The sequence below is a fragment of the Ranitomeya imitator genome, chromosome 2 (assembly GCF_032444005.1).
Source record: "Ranitomeya imitator isolate aRanImi1 chromosome 2, aRanImi1.pri, whole genome shotgun sequence".
NCBI lineage: Eukaryota > Metazoa > Chordata > Amphibia > Anura > Dendrobatidae > Ranitomeya > Ranitomeya imitator.
In genome coordinates, this window is record NC_091283.1 from 149,391,353 (window position 1) to 149,413,064 (window position 21,712).

General features: G+C 45.7%; 1 protein-coding gene across 7 annotated transcripts in view; it reads right to left on the bottom strand.

Annotated features, from left to right (window-relative positions):
* The window catches only part of SEC16A (SEC16 homolog A, endoplasmic reticulum export factor), a 61,320-nt gene that overhangs the window by 20,093 nt on the left and 19,515 nt on the right, over positions 1–21,712 (bottom strand). For all 7 annotated transcript variants that reach the window (XM_069747467.1, XM_069747463.1, XM_069747470.1 and 4 more), the window contains 9 exons: positions 20,052–20,291; positions 19,749–19,846; positions 19,259–19,340; positions 17,940–18,057; positions 9,073–9,184; positions 4,758–4,863; positions 4,533–4,673; positions 2,558–2,671; positions 2,260–2,461 (listed from right to left, as the gene is read on the bottom strand). In XM_069747467.1, the coding sequence (XP_069603568.1) occupies positions 2,260–2,461; positions 2,558–2,671; positions 4,533–4,673; positions 4,758–4,863; positions 9,073–9,184; positions 17,940–18,057; positions 19,259–19,340; positions 19,749–19,846; positions 20,052–20,291 (1,213 nt within the window). The remainder of the gene's footprint in view (positions 1–2,259; positions 2,462–2,557; positions 2,672–4,532; positions 4,674–4,757; positions 4,864–9,072; positions 9,185–17,939; positions 18,058–19,258; positions 19,341–19,748; positions 19,847–20,051; positions 20,292–21,712) is intronic.

A 21,712-nucleotide genomic window follows, 5' to 3' on the forward strand; every position in this document is an offset into this window, starting at 1 on the left:
TCTACTGACTCCTGCTAATCAGGCACCTCTAGAATGAGGGATCCCTCAGAAATCGTAGTCCGCACCGAGTTCACTGCTCTCCGCTGGAGAAGGTGAACGAGAGGCAGAACTCCAGGACGCAGATGCCCCTGAAGGACCGGGAGACGCTGTGTGGGTTCGCTTTCCCCGCGTCTGCCTAGTGCGAGCGTGGCCCCTGCAGGCCGAAGGCTCCTGAGAGTGGGAGGACCTCTCCACGGCAGGTGAACCGCTGTCCCTGGCCCCAGCCGGGGTCTGCATGGACTCGATTGCCTTAGTTAGGGATGCCATAGACTCTTGACAAAGACGTGACCCATTCCGGGGGGGAAACCACGGCTTCTACCTGAGTCGCAGGGGAGGGCTCCTGAGCGCATTCGGAGTCGCAGGCCTCACAGAGACGATTACTCTGGGCATGCGGAAAAGCGGACCGACAGACTACACATGCGGTATATAGCACAGTGTGAGATTTGGCCCTTCTAGACATGGTGCCCTGCAAATGCTATAAACAGGAGATCTGTTGTCAGGCTGGGGGGGGGGGGGGGGGAGTAGCACTTACCCCAGTCCTGTGTCCCCGTTCGTCCTGTGGAACTTGTCCCAGCGCGAAGAATCCGAGCTGCCTTTTGAAAAAGAGCACCCTCACTAGTGGGCGGAACCGGAGACGGCGGTTTCTGTGGCCTAGATTTAGCTTTCGGCGAAAGAGAGGGGGCGGAGCCGTCGGGAAATGAAGCGGCCGGAAGGGGCGGGACTTCCGCCCGCGGCCTACTTCCTGACAGAAGTCGGGGACTAAATCATCGACCGCCCCGGAAGTGACGCCGGCGGTCCACAGTGCGGCGCTGCTAGAAACAAGGAGATTGCGGTGCCGCCAGCAAGAAAAAAACCTCGGCGCTGCCATCCGCAGCATCGCCAGCCCCAAGAAAGCGAGGTGCCCGCAGAGCAGACCTGCCCTCCAGACCCCCGGTATGATGCGCGCCTCAGGAGCCCTCATAGCCCTCTCTGCCCTGAGCGCCGGCCGTAAAGAACAGCGGTGACGTCACCGCTGTGCTCTGCTTTACGGCTGGCCGGCGCTCACCAGTCAGTGCGGGAAGCTGAAGGCGAGGGACATGACCAGACACCGGGAATGTAAGTATGTAGTGTTTGTTTTTTTACATTTACAACGGTAACCAGGGTAAACATCGGGTTACTAAGCGCGGCCCTGCGCTTAGTAACCCGATGTTTACCCTGGTTACCAGTGACGACATCGCTGAATCGGCGTCACACACGCCGATTCAGCGATGTCAGCGGGAGATCCAGCGACAAAATAAAGTGCTGGACTTCCCCCAGCGACCAACGATCTCCCAGCAGGGGCCTGATCGTTGGTCGCTGTCACACATAACGATTTAGTTAACGATATCGTTGCTACGTCACAAAAAGCAACGATATCGTCAACGATATCGTTATGTGTGACAGTACCCTTACTTCTTGTGTGACACTGTTTTCCACTGCCCTTATCTAATCTTATAATTGGTTAACCTCATGCTGCCCCAACCCCCCTACTTACAATGTATTAAACTGAAAGTGAAAATGAAAATCAAAGAACACAGCCAGTACATTTCAGCAGAATTTTTCATGTGCACTAAAAGAAATTTGACTGTTCATCAAAAATAACAGTGCAACAAGCCGTTCCTCTGTATCCTGACATTGTCAGAGATGTTGCCCGAGTGGTTACTGCTTTGCCACCAACCCAAGTTAGTGTAGAGAGGTTGTTCTCTGCTCTCAAAATAATTAGATCAGATTTGAGGGCATCCATGAAGGAGGATCTGACAGAGGCAATACTTTTTCTGAGGACAAATTTATAGATTTCTTATTAACTGCATAACAGTGTTTATTGCATATTAACTTACAAGAGTTTATAAAGTTTATAAAAGTTATTTGCTATATTTTAATTGTATTCTAATAAATATAGTTTTTGCTCTAAGTGGTCTGATTACTTATATGATGGTGAGAAAGTGAATAAGCACGATGTTAATATTCGACAACAGTAAATTTATTGTTACGAATTGGCCATTTATGAAGGAGTCGGAGCCGGAGTCGAAACCTGATAAAATCCAGGAGTCGGAGTCGCAACTGTGGCTTACCGACTCCACAGCCCTGGGTTTGTGACACCATTAAGACAGTGAGTAAAACATCCCATTACATGACAAAGAAACAAACGCTGCTTGTCTGCCTCCCATTAATGAAGTAAAATGTCATGGATTGTGTCCTTACCTGGCAGCGCCAGCTGAACCCCCTGAGTGGATGTCATATTGGGGAGGAAGTTGGTCAGGAGCGGATTATCTGTCATGACGGGCACATCGTGTGTAGCAGCGATGCCCTCAGACTGGCTGACATGATCTTGCTCAGAGCTTGGCGTGCTACAGGCGTACTGCTGCGGAGTCGTCCTGCCAGTGTTGTATACCACAGTACCTTGCTAAAAAAAAAAAAAAGGTGTAATACAACACAGGAAACATTGATTCAAACCGTCCTACTCAATCAGAAACATCTTCTTGAATAGCTGTAAGCTTACTTTCATCTGCATGTCCAAGTGGCGCAACCTAAGAAGCCAGGGCGGCTCTACAAATAACTCCTGCTCAGGTTTCTCCTTTAACTGAGGATCGAAAAACCTCAAATGTGAAGACACCTGAAAAAAAGCAGCAGCATACACAACGTTATCACTAGGGCTCCATGCAGGAATGACAATCAGTGTAAAAGACCCAACTGAGTTCCCAAATATCACAGCTGCACATACTGTACATACAGAGTAAACATGCTCCAATTTTGCATGCATAGCAACTTGTACTCCAGTTCGTTCTTTTCGGTTAAGTTTCAGGTTCCTGCACTGTGCAGTTAAGGGTGTGGTCTCCCTTTCTTTGAGCTGGATATTGTGTTTATATAGCTTCCCATTTGCTGGGTAATCATATTTGGCACCAGTCCCACTTGGCCTTTATTCACATTGATGTCACTTTGACACATGGTAAATGTAACGACCCATCATTTAATTTTTATTATCCAGTCTATTTTCAGTCAGCCTGCAGACATAGGCTTTTAGCTTTATGTTTACTTTTTAATGTAGGTGTTTTTTGGGGTTGGTCAAGAAGCACAGCCTATTGTTCTTATTAGCCTAGATGTTGACTTTTGAGTTGCTGTCACTCATTGTCTGCTATCTTTAAAGGACAGGGACATAGGGTAATTACACAATTTATATTTGTTAATATGTTGATTACACATTTTACCAGGCCAGCTAGTGTGTTGACCGGCAAAACAGAGGAGGACAAACTTGGCATACTGATTAAATACTCACACAATGTGAGTTAATCTCATCACACCTTCCCATTGACTTGTGGATGATGGCTTGAAGGACCATTGCAAACTATGTAAGGAAGGGGGGCTTGCCTCTGAATCGAATGTGACTTGACAGAAAAACAACTAGGACATCATGGCTTCATCAAGAAGGACACAGATTTGACATTCAACAGGATACCAGCTTAAGAACCACGGCCCTAGCTGGAAGAATACAGATCTGCTCCTTTTACTATTACCGAACCTCTGTATACGTTTGGAGAAGCCAGATTGGGACCATACAGTCACTTGGCTCCATGGAAATGTCTGAAAAATCCAGGCTTTGACCGTCTGGTCACCTGTGTATGCATTTGAGAAAAAGCTAGGATTGTGACCCTCCGGTCACTTGGCCCCATGGAGATGTTTGGGGAAACCAGGTTGGGACCATCCGGTCACCTGACCTCCATGGATACATTTGGAGAAGCCAGGTTGGTACCATCCAGTCACGTGGCTCCATTAAGACGTGCAGAGAAGCCAGGTTGGGACCATCTGGTCACGTGCCTCAAAGGCCTGTCAGCTTTCTAAGCTTGTCGTTACTGCCTCTCTGTGGATCCCCACCAAAAGCAGGGTCCCACAGGTGGGGGTAGTCAGCCTTCAACTTGCAGATGCTCTAATCTCGGCGAGCCAGCGGAAGTGCGAGACTAATTTGGCACCATCTTGGGTATTTTGTTGGGACTGTTCTATGTGCAATCGTTTGGTGGTGGTACAGTAAAATATTGCCACACTGTTTTACCCTCACCCTGTGTTGTCCGAGTAGTATTATGTCTATGGAAAAAGGAGAACGGGCTTTCAGTGGGATGGGACTCGGCCATCGGACAAGAGCTCCCACTGACAGCCCCCCATGTCTCCACAGTAAGGTTTTTCTTTATATGTATCATGGAAGAAAAAAAATGTATCCAGCAAGGACTCAGGCTAATATTACCCAGTCCAGGTAAAGCTGTAGCAAAACCTCAGGTGTGAGCAAATATTACCCTGGCATAAGTAGGTCCGACACGGATTTGAATCGTAGATGTGCTAGGGAACACACACGATGCTACACCCCACTGCTATTTAATGGTGTAAATCTGGAAGTTTTCACATGAGGAATCAAGGGGACATAATGGTGAAAAAATCCACAGAGTAAGTGTTATTCTGCTGTAATAAACGGGGTAGGAAATATTCACCTCAAGCAGCTGGCCCACCAGCACAGAAGAGTAGTAGGATGGGTGCTTGGTAATGGTCTTGGAGATGACTTCACAATAATGGAAGGCCTGAGCGGAGAGGCCATATTCAGCAAGGCGACAAGCATAGATGAACTTAAAAACCTGGGAGAGAAAATCTACTGTAATCGCCGAGCTTGGTCACATTGCAGAACACTGCTGATCCTATCTACTCCGACAGCCTCTAACCTGAAAATTGGGGAGGGAGATGGTCTGAGCCCCCAGTGACTGGGCATACTCATAGGCTTCTGTCCTCTGGATTGCTTCATTAGAGGCAAACTTAGCAAAAGGCAAACTAAGGAAAAAAAAAAAAAAAAATCACAGAACGTAAAATTTAAGTAAATCCACAACCACAAAAACACTGAGCACCTGATGTTTACTTATGCTACTAAATCATTAGTGCGTACTATCAAGTAGTGGTGGACAACAGAAGACAGTAATTGGTGGTGAGTGTGTAAAACAATTTTTATGTATGTATGGAAGGGAAAACAGGATTGTTGGTTACTCACCGTAAAATCTGTTTCTCTGAGCCTTCATTGGGGAACAGAGGAAACCATGGGTGTATGCTGTTGCCACTAGGAGGCTGATATCATGCACACAAAAAAAAATAGCTCCTCTCCAGCAGTGTACATCCCACCGACTGGTACCAAGTTAACCAGTTCGTAAGAAAGAAGTAGGATAAGTAAGGCTACGTTCACATTTGCGTTGTGCGGGGATGCGTCGGCGACGCACCACACAACGCAAACAAAAACGCAAAACGCACGCTAAAACGCTGCGTTTTGCGACGCATGCGTCTTTTTGCCGAAAAATGGACACAAAAAAAATGCAACTTGCTGCGTCCTCTGCGCCCTACGCTTGCGGCCAAAAAAACACATGCGTCGCAAAACGCAGCACAACGCATGTCCATGCGCTCCCCATGTTAAATATAGGGGCGCATGACGCATGTGTCGCCGCGGGTGCGCCCGACGCAACCGCGCAAAACGCTAATGTGAACGTAGCCTAACATGTAAATAAACAATATAAGAGAGAAATATCACAATACCAAACTGTAACAGTAGAAAGAATCAACACAGTTGTCAAACATTGGAGGGTGCTGTGTCCCCCAACGAAGGCTCAGAGAAATAGATTCTATGGTGAGTAACCAAAAATCCTGTTTTTCTCTATTGCTTCATTGAGGGACACAGAAAACCATAGGACGTTCCAAAGCAGTCTCTGGGAGGGAAACCGCACAAACTCAAATCAGGTCTAACCACTGCCACTTGCAAGACTCTACCTAGGCTGGCATCGGCCGAGGTGTAGGTATAGACCCTGTAGAACTTGGCGAATGTGTAAATAGAAGACCATGTGCCGCTTTGCAAAGCTGTAAGGCGGATGCCCGATGGCAAACAGCCCAGGAGGCATCCACCACACGGGTTTAGTAGTGGGCCTTTATCCCAGGGGGAAGCGTTCTGTTCTTAACCGGTACACCTCCAAGATAGCCGACCGGACTGAGAAAGTCGGTGACCCCATTGTCTACGCTGGGGATGTGCACTGCACATATTGCTGGAATTACGCTGGGGATGTGCACTGCACATATTGCTGGAATCTTGTTCTTTGCCTAAAGAAGAAATTTTACAGACTTCAGCCATGGCCTGAGAACTCAGAGAGTTCCTCCCTGGTGATTGACATATACCACCGCCGTAGTATGGTTTGTCTGGACTCGAACTAGTAGGTCCCAGAGAAGGTCCTGCCAGTAGAGGAGGGAAAGAAGAATGGCTCTGATCTTCAGAATATTGATTGGCAGCGAAGACTCTTCTGGTGTCCAACTACGCTGGATCAAGAGATTGCAGAATACAGTTCCCCAGCAGAGGAGGCTGGCACTCGTAATCACCTGCCAGTGGATACGGAGGAAGGATCGAATGATGAATAGTAGGGGAGGGGGGAGGACAGCCACCAGGGATGCTCTGATTCGGGATCAGATCCAGACTGGACAATAGAGGGAGAGAACAGACCTGTTCCATTGTGATAGGGCGCTCTGTTGAAGGGGCCTGGTGTGAAATGGAGTGAAGGGAATTGCAGCCGCCACCATCCTACCCAAAACCACCATGGCTGAGCGAAGGGATGGAGAGTGAGGGACCTGAAGAGAGCAAATCCCCCCTCTGAAAACCCTCTCCTAAAGGGTATTTAACAGCACACGCCCAGTAAAATAAAAAACCGCTGAGTAGGTACTAGACAAGATTTTGACCTGTTGATTATCCAGCCCAGTCGAGACAGGGTGTCGAGTGATGGACAGGCTTTCCTGGGCTAGAGAGAAGGATGGGGCCTTTATGAGGATATCATCGAGGTAAGGCAGGACCACTAGACCCCGTGTCCGTAGAATGGCCTTCACCACAGCCATTATCTTTGTAAAGACCCTTGTTGCGGTTGCCAGGCCGAATGGTAGGACGACTAATTGAAAGTGGTCCTGCTGTACAGCAAAGCGCAGGAATCTCTGATGACTCGGAAAAATCGGGATATGGAGATGGGTGTCTTGGATATCCACCATATCCATATCCAAGAAACACTTTGAAATTCCATGGAAGCTATGACAGAGAAGGGATTCCATTCCATAATGATGAAGACGGACCCTTTTGTTCAGTAACTTGAGATCTAGGATGAGTTGAACCGTATCATCCTTCTTTCGAACTACAAAGAGGTTTGAATGGAAACTTGTAAAAAGTTTCTGAGGTGGGAAAGCAACGAGGACGCCTGTTTGGAGGACGAGGAACAAGATGGCTTCTTGGAGGACAAGTCCACCTGCCATGACTTTAGCCATATGGTTCTGCGGATGACCACTATATTACTAGACGCTTGAGCTGCACAGGAGGCAGTAGGCAGGTACTACATATTCTCCCGCTTGCAAGATCTGATCCGCTAAGTCAGCTAACTCGCGAGGTGCAGCTACTGCCAGGACAGAGTTGGTTAGCCCATGCAGATATAGATTTCAGCACCCACGTGGTAGCAAAGGCAGGGCATAAGGAGGAACCAGCTACTGCAAAGGCCGATTTGGCAAATGACTCCCATAAGTCTGTCATTGTAGTCCTTAAGGGATGCCCCATCTGTAAGGGGAAGGGCCGTGTTGTTGGACAGTCTTGAAACAGGGGAGTCTACTACCGGAGAGACGGTCCAATTTTCCATAACATCTGAGGCAAATGGATACAAAATACCTAGCTGCTTCCCTCTCTGGAAGTATTTGGCCAGATTTTCCCTTTCCCTTGAAAGGACCCCTTCAAATTCCTTATGTGGGGCAAAAGCTATAGGAGTTCGCCTTCACCGTCTGAAGGACCCTCCCTGATCAGAGGGCTCCGAAGGGGCATACTTAACAGTAACGGTCTCATAGACCGCTACATAAGTCTCTCACCCATGTCTCACGTTAGAGGCCTGGTCAGAATCCAGGCATAAATCCACTTCGGAACCAGAGCCCAACTCGGGTACTGCGGGAGCATCTGGGGAGGACAACTGGGAAGAGAGAAGAGGAACTGGAGTGACTCTCCCGCCCAGCCCTCTTATGGACAATGCCGATATCAGAAGAAGGATGTGAAGAAGGGTTATGGGATCCGTCGGCATCCGCAGAGAGAGGAATGCGCAATCTGTCAAGCACGGACACCAGGGTCTGAGGCACCTTGGATGGGTGAAGGGGCGCACTCTCCAGTAGTGGTGGATGACTCCTAGGTAGTAAGCACAGAGGGATTGCTATTGTTGCAATCCAGACAGAGGGGAGAGGACGGACCTGAATGGAGTCTGCATTTACAGGAAGAACAAACAAAGTAGAGGCCGGAGAACGCTCTCCTTTAGAATTAGGCATGATAGAAGAGAGACACAGGCTCACTAACAAGTGACAGAGGTTAGGGGAGAGAAAAAAAGATTACTGAGGAAAGTGTCAGTCTGCAGAGTAGAGCTTGGCTGAGAGAGGATCCTGTGATGCTGGGTCCGGATGCCGGAAAATGTTTAATGCGGGGAAGAAGAGGCGGGCCTCCTGAGAGAAAATAGAGCGCAGTTTCCCACGCCATGCATGCAGAAGGGGCCAGCACCAATGCTTGGATCACTTGAACACATCTTGTGTGTTAGGTGCAGGATAGACAGATGAGGATATGGGATGTCAGCCCACGCCGTACTGTGTCTCTACGTGGGATAACAGTGTGATTGTTTACACTGTTTCCCGCCAAGTGATAGAAGAAACCTTCTGAAAAAGGGAAAGTCATTACCGAAAAAATAAAAAAACTGAGGTAGATAAGGGTCTAGTGACAGACCTATGTCCGGCTCCTGCTCATACTAGGCTATACTGATTAACTTGATGCTGGTCGGTGGGGTGTACACTGCTTGGGAGAAGCTAATTTTTTTGTGTATAGTGTCAGCATCCCAGTGGCAACAGCATACACCCATGGTTTCCTGTGGCCCCAATGAAGCGATATTGAAATTCCTGTGTGTACAGTGGGTGCAGGTTAATGTCATTGGCTATTAAAGTATTTTCATGCCGTGTTCTCACCTGTGGTTGGTGCCGATGAGAACTAACTTGGTTGTTTTCTTGGTGAATACGCCAAAACCGACCTGCGCCATTAAATAGCAGAAATGAGCAGCTTCTAAGAGCCCTCGGGACGCTGGGAGATGGGAAATTATTTAATGTTAAGAAATCGGTCAGACAAAATGTAAAGTTACAAAACTTTGTAGAATTCTTCACCAAAGCATTATTTATAGGGAATGCATCAGTACACAAGTAATCATGGACCTCCAGGCAGCAAGCTTACAATAAAGGGAACCTGCCAGCAGGATTGTGCACAGTAACCTACAGTGTTGGGTTGCTGACGCTATACTTATTGAAATGATACCTTGGTTGATGAAATTCGTCTTGTGGTTGTTGTTAAATCTTTATTTTCAGATTTCAGTTAATGATATCCTCGTGTTCCGGGGCGGCCTGTTGGGGAAGGGGGGTGGGGGGTGGTATTCATGTGGTGCTCTGCTTACATATGCATCTATATGGTTTAGGACAGATCACTGATCCCTCAGTGACCTGCCCCCTATTTTGCATATTGAATATAATATGTATTGGGAAAGGGGGAAATCACATTCAGCAGGCAAGCGCCGCCTGTGCTGCAGAATGATTGCATCTATAATTTGAATTTAATTATTTAATATAGTGATATACATTTATTCTGGAAAAAAAAAAAATGTGTAAAAAAAAGTCGCCGGCTGTGCCTGCCAAGTAGCAGGCGCCATTTCGCTAGAGGATGAAAAAAAAAAAAATGTCTCCACCAAGATAGCGCCGGCGGCGCCTGCGCAGTAACATCTATCAGTGATCCACTGGTGCCATCTTGGTGGAGATTTTTTTCCCTGTAGCAAAATGGATCCCGTGGCGCCTGCGCAGTAGCATCTATTGGATCGCCGACAGATGCTACTGCGCAGGCACGGCCGGCGCCATTTTTAGACAGGTTTTTTATTCATAATAAATGTATATCACTAAATAAAATAATTTAATGTATATTATAAATGCGATCATGCTGCAGCGCAGGTGGCGCTTGCCTGCTGAATGTGATTTATTTATTTTTTTCAATACAAATATTTAGTATGTAACATTTGGGGGCAAGTCAGTGAGGGATCAATGACCTGTCAGAAGCCACACAGATGAATATGGAAGCAGAGTACCAGATAAAGACCCCCACAGCACAAGAATCTCATTAACTGAAACCTACAAATAAAGATTAACCCCTTTATCTCCGAAGGTGCTTTGCACATTAATGACCAGGCCAATTCTAACAAATCTGACCACTGGGACTTTACAACTCTGGAACGCTTCAATGGATCCCTGTGATTCTGAGAATGTTTTCTCCCTTTGGTAAGCTATACATTGCATCCTTTTTTCATTAGGTCAGGTTATATATGCTATTTTCATGTGCACTTGCCTATTAACTCACATACAGTACAGACCAAAAGTTTGGACACCTCATTTAAAGATTTTTCTGTATTTTCATGACTATGAAAATTGTACATTCACACTGAAGGCATCAAAACTATGAATTAACACATGTGGAATTATATACTTAAAAAAGTGTGAAACAACTGAAAATATGTCTTAGGCCATGTTCACACAATGCGTTTTTTTACTGCGGAACCGCCGCGATTTTGCCGCTGCGGGTCCGCAGCTGTTTTCCATGCAGGGTACATTACAATGTACCCTATGGAAAACAGGAACCGCTGTGCCCACATTGCGGAAATTCACTAAAAAAGCCACGCTGAATTGCTGCGGTAAAAAAGAAGGACCATGTCACTTCTTTGTGCGGAACTGCAGCGGTTCTGCACCCATTGACCTCCATTGTGAGGGTCAAACCCGCAGTAAAACCCGCAGACGAAAAAAATATCTGCGGGTTTTCTGCGGTTTGTGGTGCAGAACCGCTGCAGCAGGAAGTACGTGGGCGGAGTGTGGCTGTCCCCCCGTGCCCCAATCCCACCCCCCATGCTCCGATGCCACACCCCCGTGCTCCGACGTTCCCCCCCGTGCCCTCATCTCCCCCCCTTATACTTACCGGGCCTCCCGGTGTCCGTCCGTCCGTCTTCTCCCTGGGCGCCGCCATCTTCCAAAATGGCGGGCGCATGCGCAGTGCGCCCGCCGAATCTGCCGGCCGGCAGATTCGTTCCAGGCATATTTTGATCACTGTGATAACCTCACAGTGATCAAAATAAAAAAAAAAGTAAATGACCCAATGACCCCCCCCCCCTTTATCACCCCCATAGGTAGTAACAATAATAAAATAAAGAATTTATTTCCCCCCACTACAGTTAGAACTAGGGTTAGGGGTAGAGTTAGGGGTAGGGTTAGGGGCAGGGTATTTTCAGCCATTTTAACCCTAAAAAACTTCCTAGAAAACACACAATCTGCAGAGAAAACTGCATAAAAAACCGCACTAAAAACCGCATAAAAAAACGCATAAAAAAACGCACCTGCGTTTTCTGCCAAGAGCTGCGGTTTTTAGTGCAGAAAAAACAGCAGGGAAATCAGGAACGTGTGAACATAGCCTTATATTCTAGGTTCTTCAAAGTAGCCACATTTTGCTTTGATGATTGCTTTGCACACTCTTGCCATTCTCTTGATGAGCTTCAAGAGGTAGTCACCAGAAATGGTCTTCCAACAATCTTGAAGGAGTTCCCTGAGATGCTTAGCACTTGTTGGCCCTTTTGCCTTCACTCTGCGGTCCAGCTCACCCCAAATCATCTTGATTGGGTTCAGGTCTGGTGACTGTGGAGGTCAGGTCATCTGGCGTAGAACCCCATCACTCTCCTTCTTGGTCAAATAGCCCTTACACAGCCTGGAGGTGTGTTTGGGGTCATTGTCCTGTTGAAAATTAAATGATGGTCCAACTAAACGCAAACCGGATGCCACTGCAAGATGCTGTGGTAGCCATGCAGGTTCAGTATGCCTTCAATTTTGAATAAATCCCCAGCAGTGTCACCAGCAAAGCACCCCCACACCTCCTCCTCCATGCTTCACGGTGGGAACCAGGCATGTAGAGTCCATCCGTTCACCTTTTCTGCGTCGCACAAAGACACGGTGGTTGGAACCAATAGATCTCAAATTTGGACTCATCAGACCAAAGCACAGATTTCCACTGGTCTGATGTCCATTCCTTGTGTTCTTTAGCCCAAACAAGTCTCTTCTGCTTGTTGCCTGTCCTTAGCAGTGGTTTCCTAGCAGCTATTTTACCATGAAGGCCTGCTGCACAAAGTCTCCTCTTAACAGTTGTTGTAGAGATGTGTCTGCTGCTAGAACTCTGTGTGGCATTGACCTGGTCTCTAATCTGAACTGCTGTTAACCTGCGATTTCTGAGGCTGGTGACTCGGATAAACTTATCCTCAGAAGCAGAGGTGACTCTCGGTCTTCCTTTCCTGGGGCGGTCCCGATGTGATCCAGTTTCTTTGTAGCGCTTGATGGTTTTTGCAACTGCACTTGGGGACACTTTCAAAGTTTGCCCAATTTTTCAGACTGACTGACCTTCATTTCTTAAAGTAATGATGGCCACTCGTTTTTCTTTACTTAGAATTTGTATTATGGCAAGAAAAAAGCAGCTAACAGTCTATTCAGTAGGACGATCAGCTGTGTATCCACCAGACTTCTGCAGAACACAACTGATGGTCCCAACCCCATTTATAAAGCAAGAAATCCCACTTTTTAAACCTGACAGGGCACACCTGTGAAGTGAAAATCATTTCCGGTGACTACCTCTTGAAGCTCATCAAAAGAATGCCAAGAGTGTGCGAAGCAGTCATCAAAGCAAAATGTGGCTACTTTGTAGAACCTAGAATATAAGGCTACTTTCACACTAGCGTCGGTTTCGGCCCGTCGCATTGCGTCGGGCCGAGATTCCGACGCTATCGTTTGTTGTGCCGCACAACGGGTGCAGCGGATGCATTTCTCCGGCGCATCCGCTGCCCCATTGTGAAGTGTGGGGAGATGGGGGTGGAGTTCCGGCCGCGCATGCGCTGTCGGAAAAAGCGGTCCTTCGGCTGCAAAAAAACGTTACATTTAAAGTTTTTTGCTCCCGGCGGTCCGCCACAACACGGTGCAACCGTCGCAAGACGGTTGCGACGTGTGTCAATACGTCGCAATGCGTCGGTAATGTAACTCTATGGGGCAAAAACGCATCCTGCAAACAACTTTGCAGGATGCGTTTTTTCCCCTAAACGACGCATTGCGACGTATTAAAAAAAAACGCCAGTGTGAAAGTAGCCTAAGACATAAAGTGTGAAACAACTGAAATGAAGTTTATAATTCCACATGTATTAATTCATAGTTTTGATGCCTTCAGTGTGAATGTACAATTTTCATAGTCATGAAAATACAGAAAAATCTTTATATGAGAAGGTGTGTCCAAACGTTTGGTCTGTACTGTATTTCTGGCCACATGAAGTCTTTGCACTATTATATTTAAATACCTGCAGCCCGATTCTGTTCCGCTTCACCAATCATGATGACTTGATTATTCCGTCAATTTTTTTGATTACTCATACATGTATCATGGTAATATTTTGATTCATGTTTTCTATTCAAATTTTAATGTGCAATTTGTTCAATAAAAAACTCATTTATTTTAATCTACCTTTTCATTATTGTTCTTTTTGACTGTGTCTGGACGCTTGTTATACGCTTTTGCTTGGAAATTCATAATAGTGGTAAAACTTCTTTGATATGACTTGTGTTTATTTGTGAAAAAAAACGAAAATTTTGCAAAAATTTCACAGCTTTCCAAATTTGAATATTGATGCCCTTAAATCACAGAGATGTGTCACACAAAATACATAATCAGTAACATTTCCCACATGTCTACTTTACATCAGCACAATTTTGTAACCAAATTTTTTTTTTCTTAGGAAGTTATAAGGGTTAACCAGCGATTTCTCATTTTTACAACAAGAATTACGAAACTTTTTTTTTTTTTTTTTTAGAGACCACCTCACATTTGAAGTCACTTGGACGGGGTCTATATGATAGAGGATATCCAAAAGTGACACCATTCTAAAAACCCTCAAGGTTCTAAAAAAACACATTCAAGAAGTTAATTAACTTTTCAGGTGCTTCACAGGAATTATTGGAATGTGGGGGAAAAAAAATGAACTTTTTATTTTTTACTTCAGATCCAATTTTTTTGGACAAGGGTAACAGGAAAAAATGGACCCCAAAATTTGTTGTGTAATTTCTCCTGAACAGGCGGGGAAAAAAAAACTATTTGGGCACACGGCAGAGCTCAGAAGGGAAGAAGCACCATTTGACTATTTGAATGTAATATTTCCTGGAATCATTAGAGGACTTCATGTCCCATTTGGAGAGCCTCTGATTTGCCTGAACAGTGGAAACTCCCCACAAGTGACCCCATTTTGGAAATTAGACCCCTGAAGGAATATATTTAGGTGTGTGGTGAGCAGCTTCACAGAAGTTTATAATGTGGAGACGTGAAAAAATAAATAAATAAAATAAAAAAAATAAAAATTTCCCCACAAAAATGTTATTTTACACCCAAATTGTGCATTTTTATAAGGGTGATGGGAGATACTGCACCATACAATTTGTTGTGCAATTTCTCCTGAGTACGCTGATACCCCATATGTGGGGGAATACTACTTTTGAGGCACAGTGCAAAAATCAAAAGGGAAGAGGCGCTATATCGGAGTTCACATTTTGCTGGAATGGTTTGAGGGTGCCATGTCACATTGGCAGAGCCCCTGAGGTGCCAGAACAACAGAAACCCCTATATGTGAATTCATTTTACAAACTACACTCCCCAATGAATTCATCTAGGGGTACAGTGAACATATTGACACCACATGTGCCTCACAAAATTTTATACCACTGAGCGGTGAAGAAAGAATAAATTACATTTTTACCACTAAAATGTTGTTTTAGCCCCAAGTTTTTAATTTTTCTAAGGGCTAATAGGAAATGTTGTACAACAAACTGAGGTCCATTTTTTCCCTGAGTGTCCCAATACCCTACATGTAATTGGGACATTTTTCAGGCACAGAGCAAAGCTCAGGGGGGAGGAAAGGCTACATTTTACTGTTATAGTTTGCAAGTGCCATGACCCACTGGGAGAGCCATAAAGTGCAAGAACAGAAGAAACCCCCCCCCCATACGTGACCTCATTTTACAAAACTACACCTCTCAATGAATTCATCTAGGGGTGCACTGATCATACTGACACCACGGGTGTGTCACGGAATTTTATACCATTGGGCAGTGAAGAAAAAAATAACTACATTTTTACCACCAAAATTTTGTTTTAGCCCCTGATCTTACATTTTCAAACAAGTGGGTAAAAATGGCACCAAAATGTGTCCCACAATTTCTACTGAATGTGGCAGTACCCCATATGTGTCTGTACAGTACTACTTAGCCATACAGAGAGATTTGGGAGGAACGGAGCGCTATTTGCCTCCTGAAGAGAAGATTTTCCTAGAACAGTTTGCGGACTCCATATACAGAGCCCCTAATATCTAGAAGAGCAGCATCCTCCCTCAAGTGACCCCAGCTTGGAAATTATACCCTTTGGGGAATTTATCTACAGGTGTAGTGACTTGACCTCATGGATATTTTCCAGAAACAAGCAGCAATGAATGTTGCAGAGTGAAAATTGCAAACTACCGTGGCAGTCACCAGTTTGTTGCATTCACCAGTACGTTATGCCCAGCCCATGCTACTGGAGGCATGCACCCGTAAGTTAGGCGGGCTCTCATCACTTCAGAAATGCCAAATGTGGACGATACATGTGGTTTAGGTATACTGTGGGGCTCAGAAGGGAGGGGGGCATTTGGATTTAGGAGCGGAGAATTTGCTGAATTTCTTTTGGCGGGCGAGGAGCCATTTCGCTTTTCCGGAGCCTTTTTAGTACCAGTAACGTGGAGTTCCTTTAACAGATGACAGATCTGAGTGAGGACTTGCTTTTTTTTGTGGTCTGAGTTGAAGCTTTTATTGGGAACACTTTACATAACGTTTGGGATTACATTTATCCGGCGCTCTATGCTGAGCACTTACTTTGGGGTTTCCATCTAAACCTGAGTGACTTGATTTAGCTGAGACCCTTGAGGGATCCATTTCCTATAATGAGGCAACAGAGTTACTCTGGACTCTGTCTGGCCCCTGTTCAGCACTTTTATGCAATTCTAAAAAGACAGACAACGCCGGATCACAGGTCAGACAGCAACCACAGTGCCTCCATCTGCCTCATTTGGAATCTTCTGCCAGAGGTGCTATCTGAATCACGTATTTCAGAGACTTACATGGAAACCCTGGTGCAAGCGCTCAGCGCAGAACACAGGATAAATGTGCGCCCAGCCTTAGTGCGATCTTTGGGAGGAAGAATGAAAAAAAAAAAAAGCAGGTGAAGAATTCGGTTTATTTTTTACGCCGTTCCTCGTTCGGCATAAGTGATTAGGCGACTTTATTCTTCGGGTTGGTGCGATTACAGCAATACCAGATTTATACTGGGTTTTTATGTTTGGCTGCTGTCACACACTAAAAGACACTTTATTGCAAAAAATAGTTTTTGCATCGCCATAATTTTGAGAGCTATAATTTTTCCATATTCTGGCCCACAGACTCATGTGAGGGATTGTTTTTTGCGGGACGAGTTGACATTTTTATTGGTACAATTTTCAGGCACATGACATTTTTTGATCGCTTTCAATTACGATTTTTAAGAGGCAGAATGAACAAAAATCAGCAATTCAGGATTATTTATTTTATTTATTTTAAGAGGAGGCAGGGTTTATACCGTTCTGTGTGTGGTAATGTTGATAAGGCAGTTTTATTCTTAGGGTCAGGACGAAAACAGGGATACTTCATTTTTATTGTTTTTTTTATCGCGTTTTATTCCACTTTTTGTTCTGTGGTATAATAAAGCATTGTTTTTTGCTTTCTTTTTATGGTGTTCACTAAAGGGGTTAATTAGTGGGACAGTATAGATACAATATCATGATTTTTTAATTATTTTAGTATTAATTTTTTTAAATTATTTAATATAATTTTTTTCACTTTGTTCCACTATGGGACTATCATTTTTTGCAGGCGGATCGCTTGTACAGCATGGGGATTCAGCAGCATCCCCATGCTGTATAAACGGTCAGCTCTGCACTGACTGAGAAGGTTGGACTGCGCATGACCACAAACTTTCCTAGCTCTGGTGACCAGGATGTCATCATGACGACTTCGGTTCACCATGGCAACAATCGGGACCCTGCGTCATGTCGCAGAGTCTCCGATCCGAAGGCAGAGGGGCTTTCGGCCCTCTGCCGTGACCCAGAATGCTGTGATCGCATTCAATCGCAACATTTAGGGCGGTTAAAGTGCTGGGAGCAGCATGTGACTCCTGCCACTTAGTGACGGGTGTCAACTGCCAGAATCAGTTGACACCTGGTGGCGATCAGTCTGATTGCAGGCGATCTCGCGATGAATTAACCCCTTAGTGACTGGACAATTTTTTTTCTTTTTAAATCTGACCAGTGTCACTTTATGTGGCAATAACTCTGGAACGCTTCAACATATCCCAGTGATTCTGAGATAGATTAACCCTTGCAGGCACAACCCCAAGTCACGTGTGACCGCAGGCACGTGACGAATCAGTGACACCACGGAGAAGGGATCCGTGACAAGCGGGAATACGAATGCCAATTCTGAATGCGTTATACTCACGGCAGGGAGTTGCAAAATTGCCGCGGAAATTTCAGCGGCAATTCTGTAATGTGTGCACACAGCCTTAATCAGTATAATGGTGCTGACCTGACACGGTCTGTAGGTTACAGAGCACAGCCCTGCTAACAGGTTTCCTTTTATGTACAGTATCTGCAGTGCAGACCACCACTAGTCGGACTCACCCAGAGTATCTCCCATAGTCACGATGGTCCGGGTTGGTACATCCACATTATTGGTTACGTTGGAAAGCACCATAGCTAGATGTGGTCGCCAGTCGCCCCATTTCTCATCTCCACAACACTGCAATGAGCATTTTATATTGTTACATTCTCCAATGCAAATACAGGGGTTGGACCAAATAACGGAAACACCCGGAAACGTCAACAAAGGTTAGTTTAATATGGTGAAGGTCCACCTTTTGCGGCAATTACAGCCTCAATTCTCTGAGGTATGGATTCATACCAGATGTGAATTGTTTCCAAAGGAATTTTAGCCCATTCTGCAGTTAAAACACCCTCCAGTTCTTTGAGCGACGATGGCGGCGGAAAACGACGTCTAACTTGAATCTCTAAAATCGACCATAAATGCTCAATGTTGAGGTCTGGGGATTGTGGGGGCCAGATGAGATGCTCAACTTCATTACAATGTTCCTCGTGCCATGCTTTAACGATTCTAGCTGTATGAATTGGTGCATTATCATCCTGAAAGATGGCGTTCCCCTCTGGGAACAGTGCTTGAACCATTGGATGCACCTGGTTGCCAAAAATGCCTAAAAAATCTCGGCTGTTAATTCTTCCATGAAGGGATATCATTGGCCCAGCAGATCTCCACGAAATAGTACCCCAGATCATCACAGAACCTCCGCCATGTTTTACGGTTGGGAGAAGGCAGTCTGGATGGAATGCTTCTTTCGGCTGTCTCCAAGCGTACACTCGGCCGGAGGTCAGTTCGGAGTGTTCATTGAGCTCAGCAGTGATTTGCGGAGCCGTGATCTTGCGATCCTCTCTCACAATTCGCTGTAGAGTCCGACGGTCTCTCTCAGTCAACTTCGACTTTCGGCCGGACCTGTGCTTTGCAGCGGACGTTTTTCCTTCTCTTTCAAAAGCAGCCATTACTTTGGAGACATTACCTCCTGACACGCCAGGCATTCGGGCACTTTCTGTTACACTAGCGCCTGCCATACGAGCACCAACAATTTGGCCTCTTTGAAAATCCGAGAGGTCTGCCATTGGTATCAGGTTTTCATCAGTGTTCTTACAATTCGGCAAAACAGTTAATTTACATACGCATATCACAACACAACTAATCAACTACAAAACATTACCATATGTCACCGTTTGCATGTATATAACATGTTCGAAGATTATGATGCTAAAACGTTAGGTGTTTCCATTATTTTGTCCAACCCCTGTATGTAAGTATAAAGGCATACAGCATCAGGAGCTGCACAATCGCACTGTGAGAGTGCAGAAGGTCTCCCTTACCAGTCCCCGACACTCACCGTGGCGGCTGCCGGCATCCTGCCAGAGAGGAGCTGATACACAGTCTGCAGGGGATCATTAATCGGGAGACTGTTTGCAAATCTAGAAACCAAACAACAGAAATTATGGCTCTGGATAATTACCAGAAGGAGCGGTCATAGAAGTGGGTGACTGATGTACACTATCCTCTCTAGCTTCCTACAGCTGATCTCATGGTTATCTCCACAGACTGCTGAACTCAAAATGTATCAGATAAAACAGGGAATAGGGTAGGGCATGAAAAAGAAAAAAAACTTTAAACAAGAGCACAAAGTATTTCAAGTGTGTACTGAGCATAAATGAGGCATTGCAAACAGTGATGTAAAAGCTCCTACGGCACGTACGGGAAGGGAAGAGTCTGACCTTCGAGTAATAGGACATGTGGTGAGCGCACGGAGCAGTAAGCGACATGTTGTGAAATAAACCAGCAGGGCATCAATTACATAACACATCATTTCTAGTACGCGTTACCTGGTCATTACTCGGGCGTGTGTGCGACTATCCATCTTACTGGCGAGCAGCAGAGCGTGGCCCCACAGCCCGTGCTTCATGGCAGACTCCAGAGCATCCTATGAAAGAAGAGATTCACATGGAAATTCAGTACAGGCGCTGCTGATCCACTGTCACTCACAAATAGACACATGAAATATTCAGAAAGCAAAGGAATCATATGTCCCAAGAAAAGTGAGAAACTGCGCATAGGACTCCACAGTGGTAACAAGACAGGAGAAAAGAAAATCTGCATGAGGCGTCAATAATTAACAGGACATTAACCTTTTTACGTCCGAAAAGCAGCAGCTCCCTGAATCGCTCTGTCTCCTTCTCCAGAACAACCCCAGAGTCAGGAAAGGTGTCTGTGAGGAAGGAGAGCTGAGACGCCCCGGACTCCTCCTGCTGCTCTAGAGGCTCATTGGTGAAATCGATCAGATTGGCTTCGTTCGGCGACTTCCCTGGAAGCCAGACAGTTTTGTGGTCCTGGAGGAGAAGCTCTGCGATGTCTGTCCCTACAACGGTCTACAAGACACAGACTGCAGATCAAAACATGAGACAGCAAGAACAATACTACAAATAGGTTATGTGGCACACGCCTGCAATGGAAGGTGCGCAGCCAGCAGGTATTACCACCAGTTCTATTGATTGCAATGGGAGCCGTCCAGGATGCAGCATTATCCCCCGGTGCAGAGAAAGTGAGCGGCATCAGACAACCCCATTAATGATGCAATGTGAATGAACTACACCTTCACTGGGTTGTGTGTGATGTAGGCTGTGCAGGTTGTAGGCATCGGTTCAGAAAAGGAAAAAGGCAGAATCAATGACACCCATCATGCACCCCCGATTATTATTTACTAGATGGTGGCCCGATTCTAACGCATCGGGTATTCTAGCGTATGTATGTATGTAGTGGCCACGCAGTCTATAACAGGCCACGCAGTCTATAACAGTGGCCACGCAGTATATAACACAGGCCATGCAGTATACAACACTGCCCACGCAGTATATAGCAGCCACGCAGTATAAAACAGTGGCCACGCAGTATATAACACAGGCCACGTAGTATATAACACAGGCCACGCTGTAAATAACACTGCCCACGCAGTATATAACATTGCCCACGTAGTATATAACACTGTCCACGTAGTATATCGCAGTGTGGGCACCATATCCCTGTTAAAAAAAAATTAAAATAAAAAATAGTTATATACTCACCCGCTGGCATCCAGCAAAGCTGTCCCGATGCGCGCGCTGCTGCCGCCAGCTTCCGTCCCCAGCGATGCATTGCGAAATTACCCAGATGACTTAGCGGTCTCGCAAGACCGCTAAGCCTTCTGAGTAATTTCGCAATGCATATCTGGAAACTGAAGCTGGCGGCAGCCGTGCGCGCATTGGCAGACGACGGAAGGTGAGAATAGCAGGTTTTTTTGTTTTATTATTTTAACATTAGATCTTTTTACTATTGATGCTGCATAGGCAGCATCAATAGTAAAAATTTGGTCACACAGGGTTAATAGCAGCGTTAACGGAGTGCGTTACCCGCGGCATAACGCGGTCCGTTAACGCTGCCATTAACCCTGTGTCAGTGCTGACTGGAGGGGAGTATGGAGCGGGTGCAGGGCACTGACTGGACGGAAGTAGGGAGGGACTAATTCTCGGCCGGACTGTGCCCGTTGCTGACTGGTCGCGGCCTAGACCAATGAACGACGCGGGATTTCCATTACAGACAGAAGTACCCCTTAGACATAATATAAATAAATATATATATTTATACACATATACACACACACATAGATACATATATATATAGATTTTTAGAGTACTATTGATTCCCATCTGCTGTACATGTGAAAAGGGATTTACATATAAAATAGAAATTACAATAAACAAAATAACAGTGACCAAAGGGGAGAGCACCCTGCCCTCCCAGGATTACAGTCTAC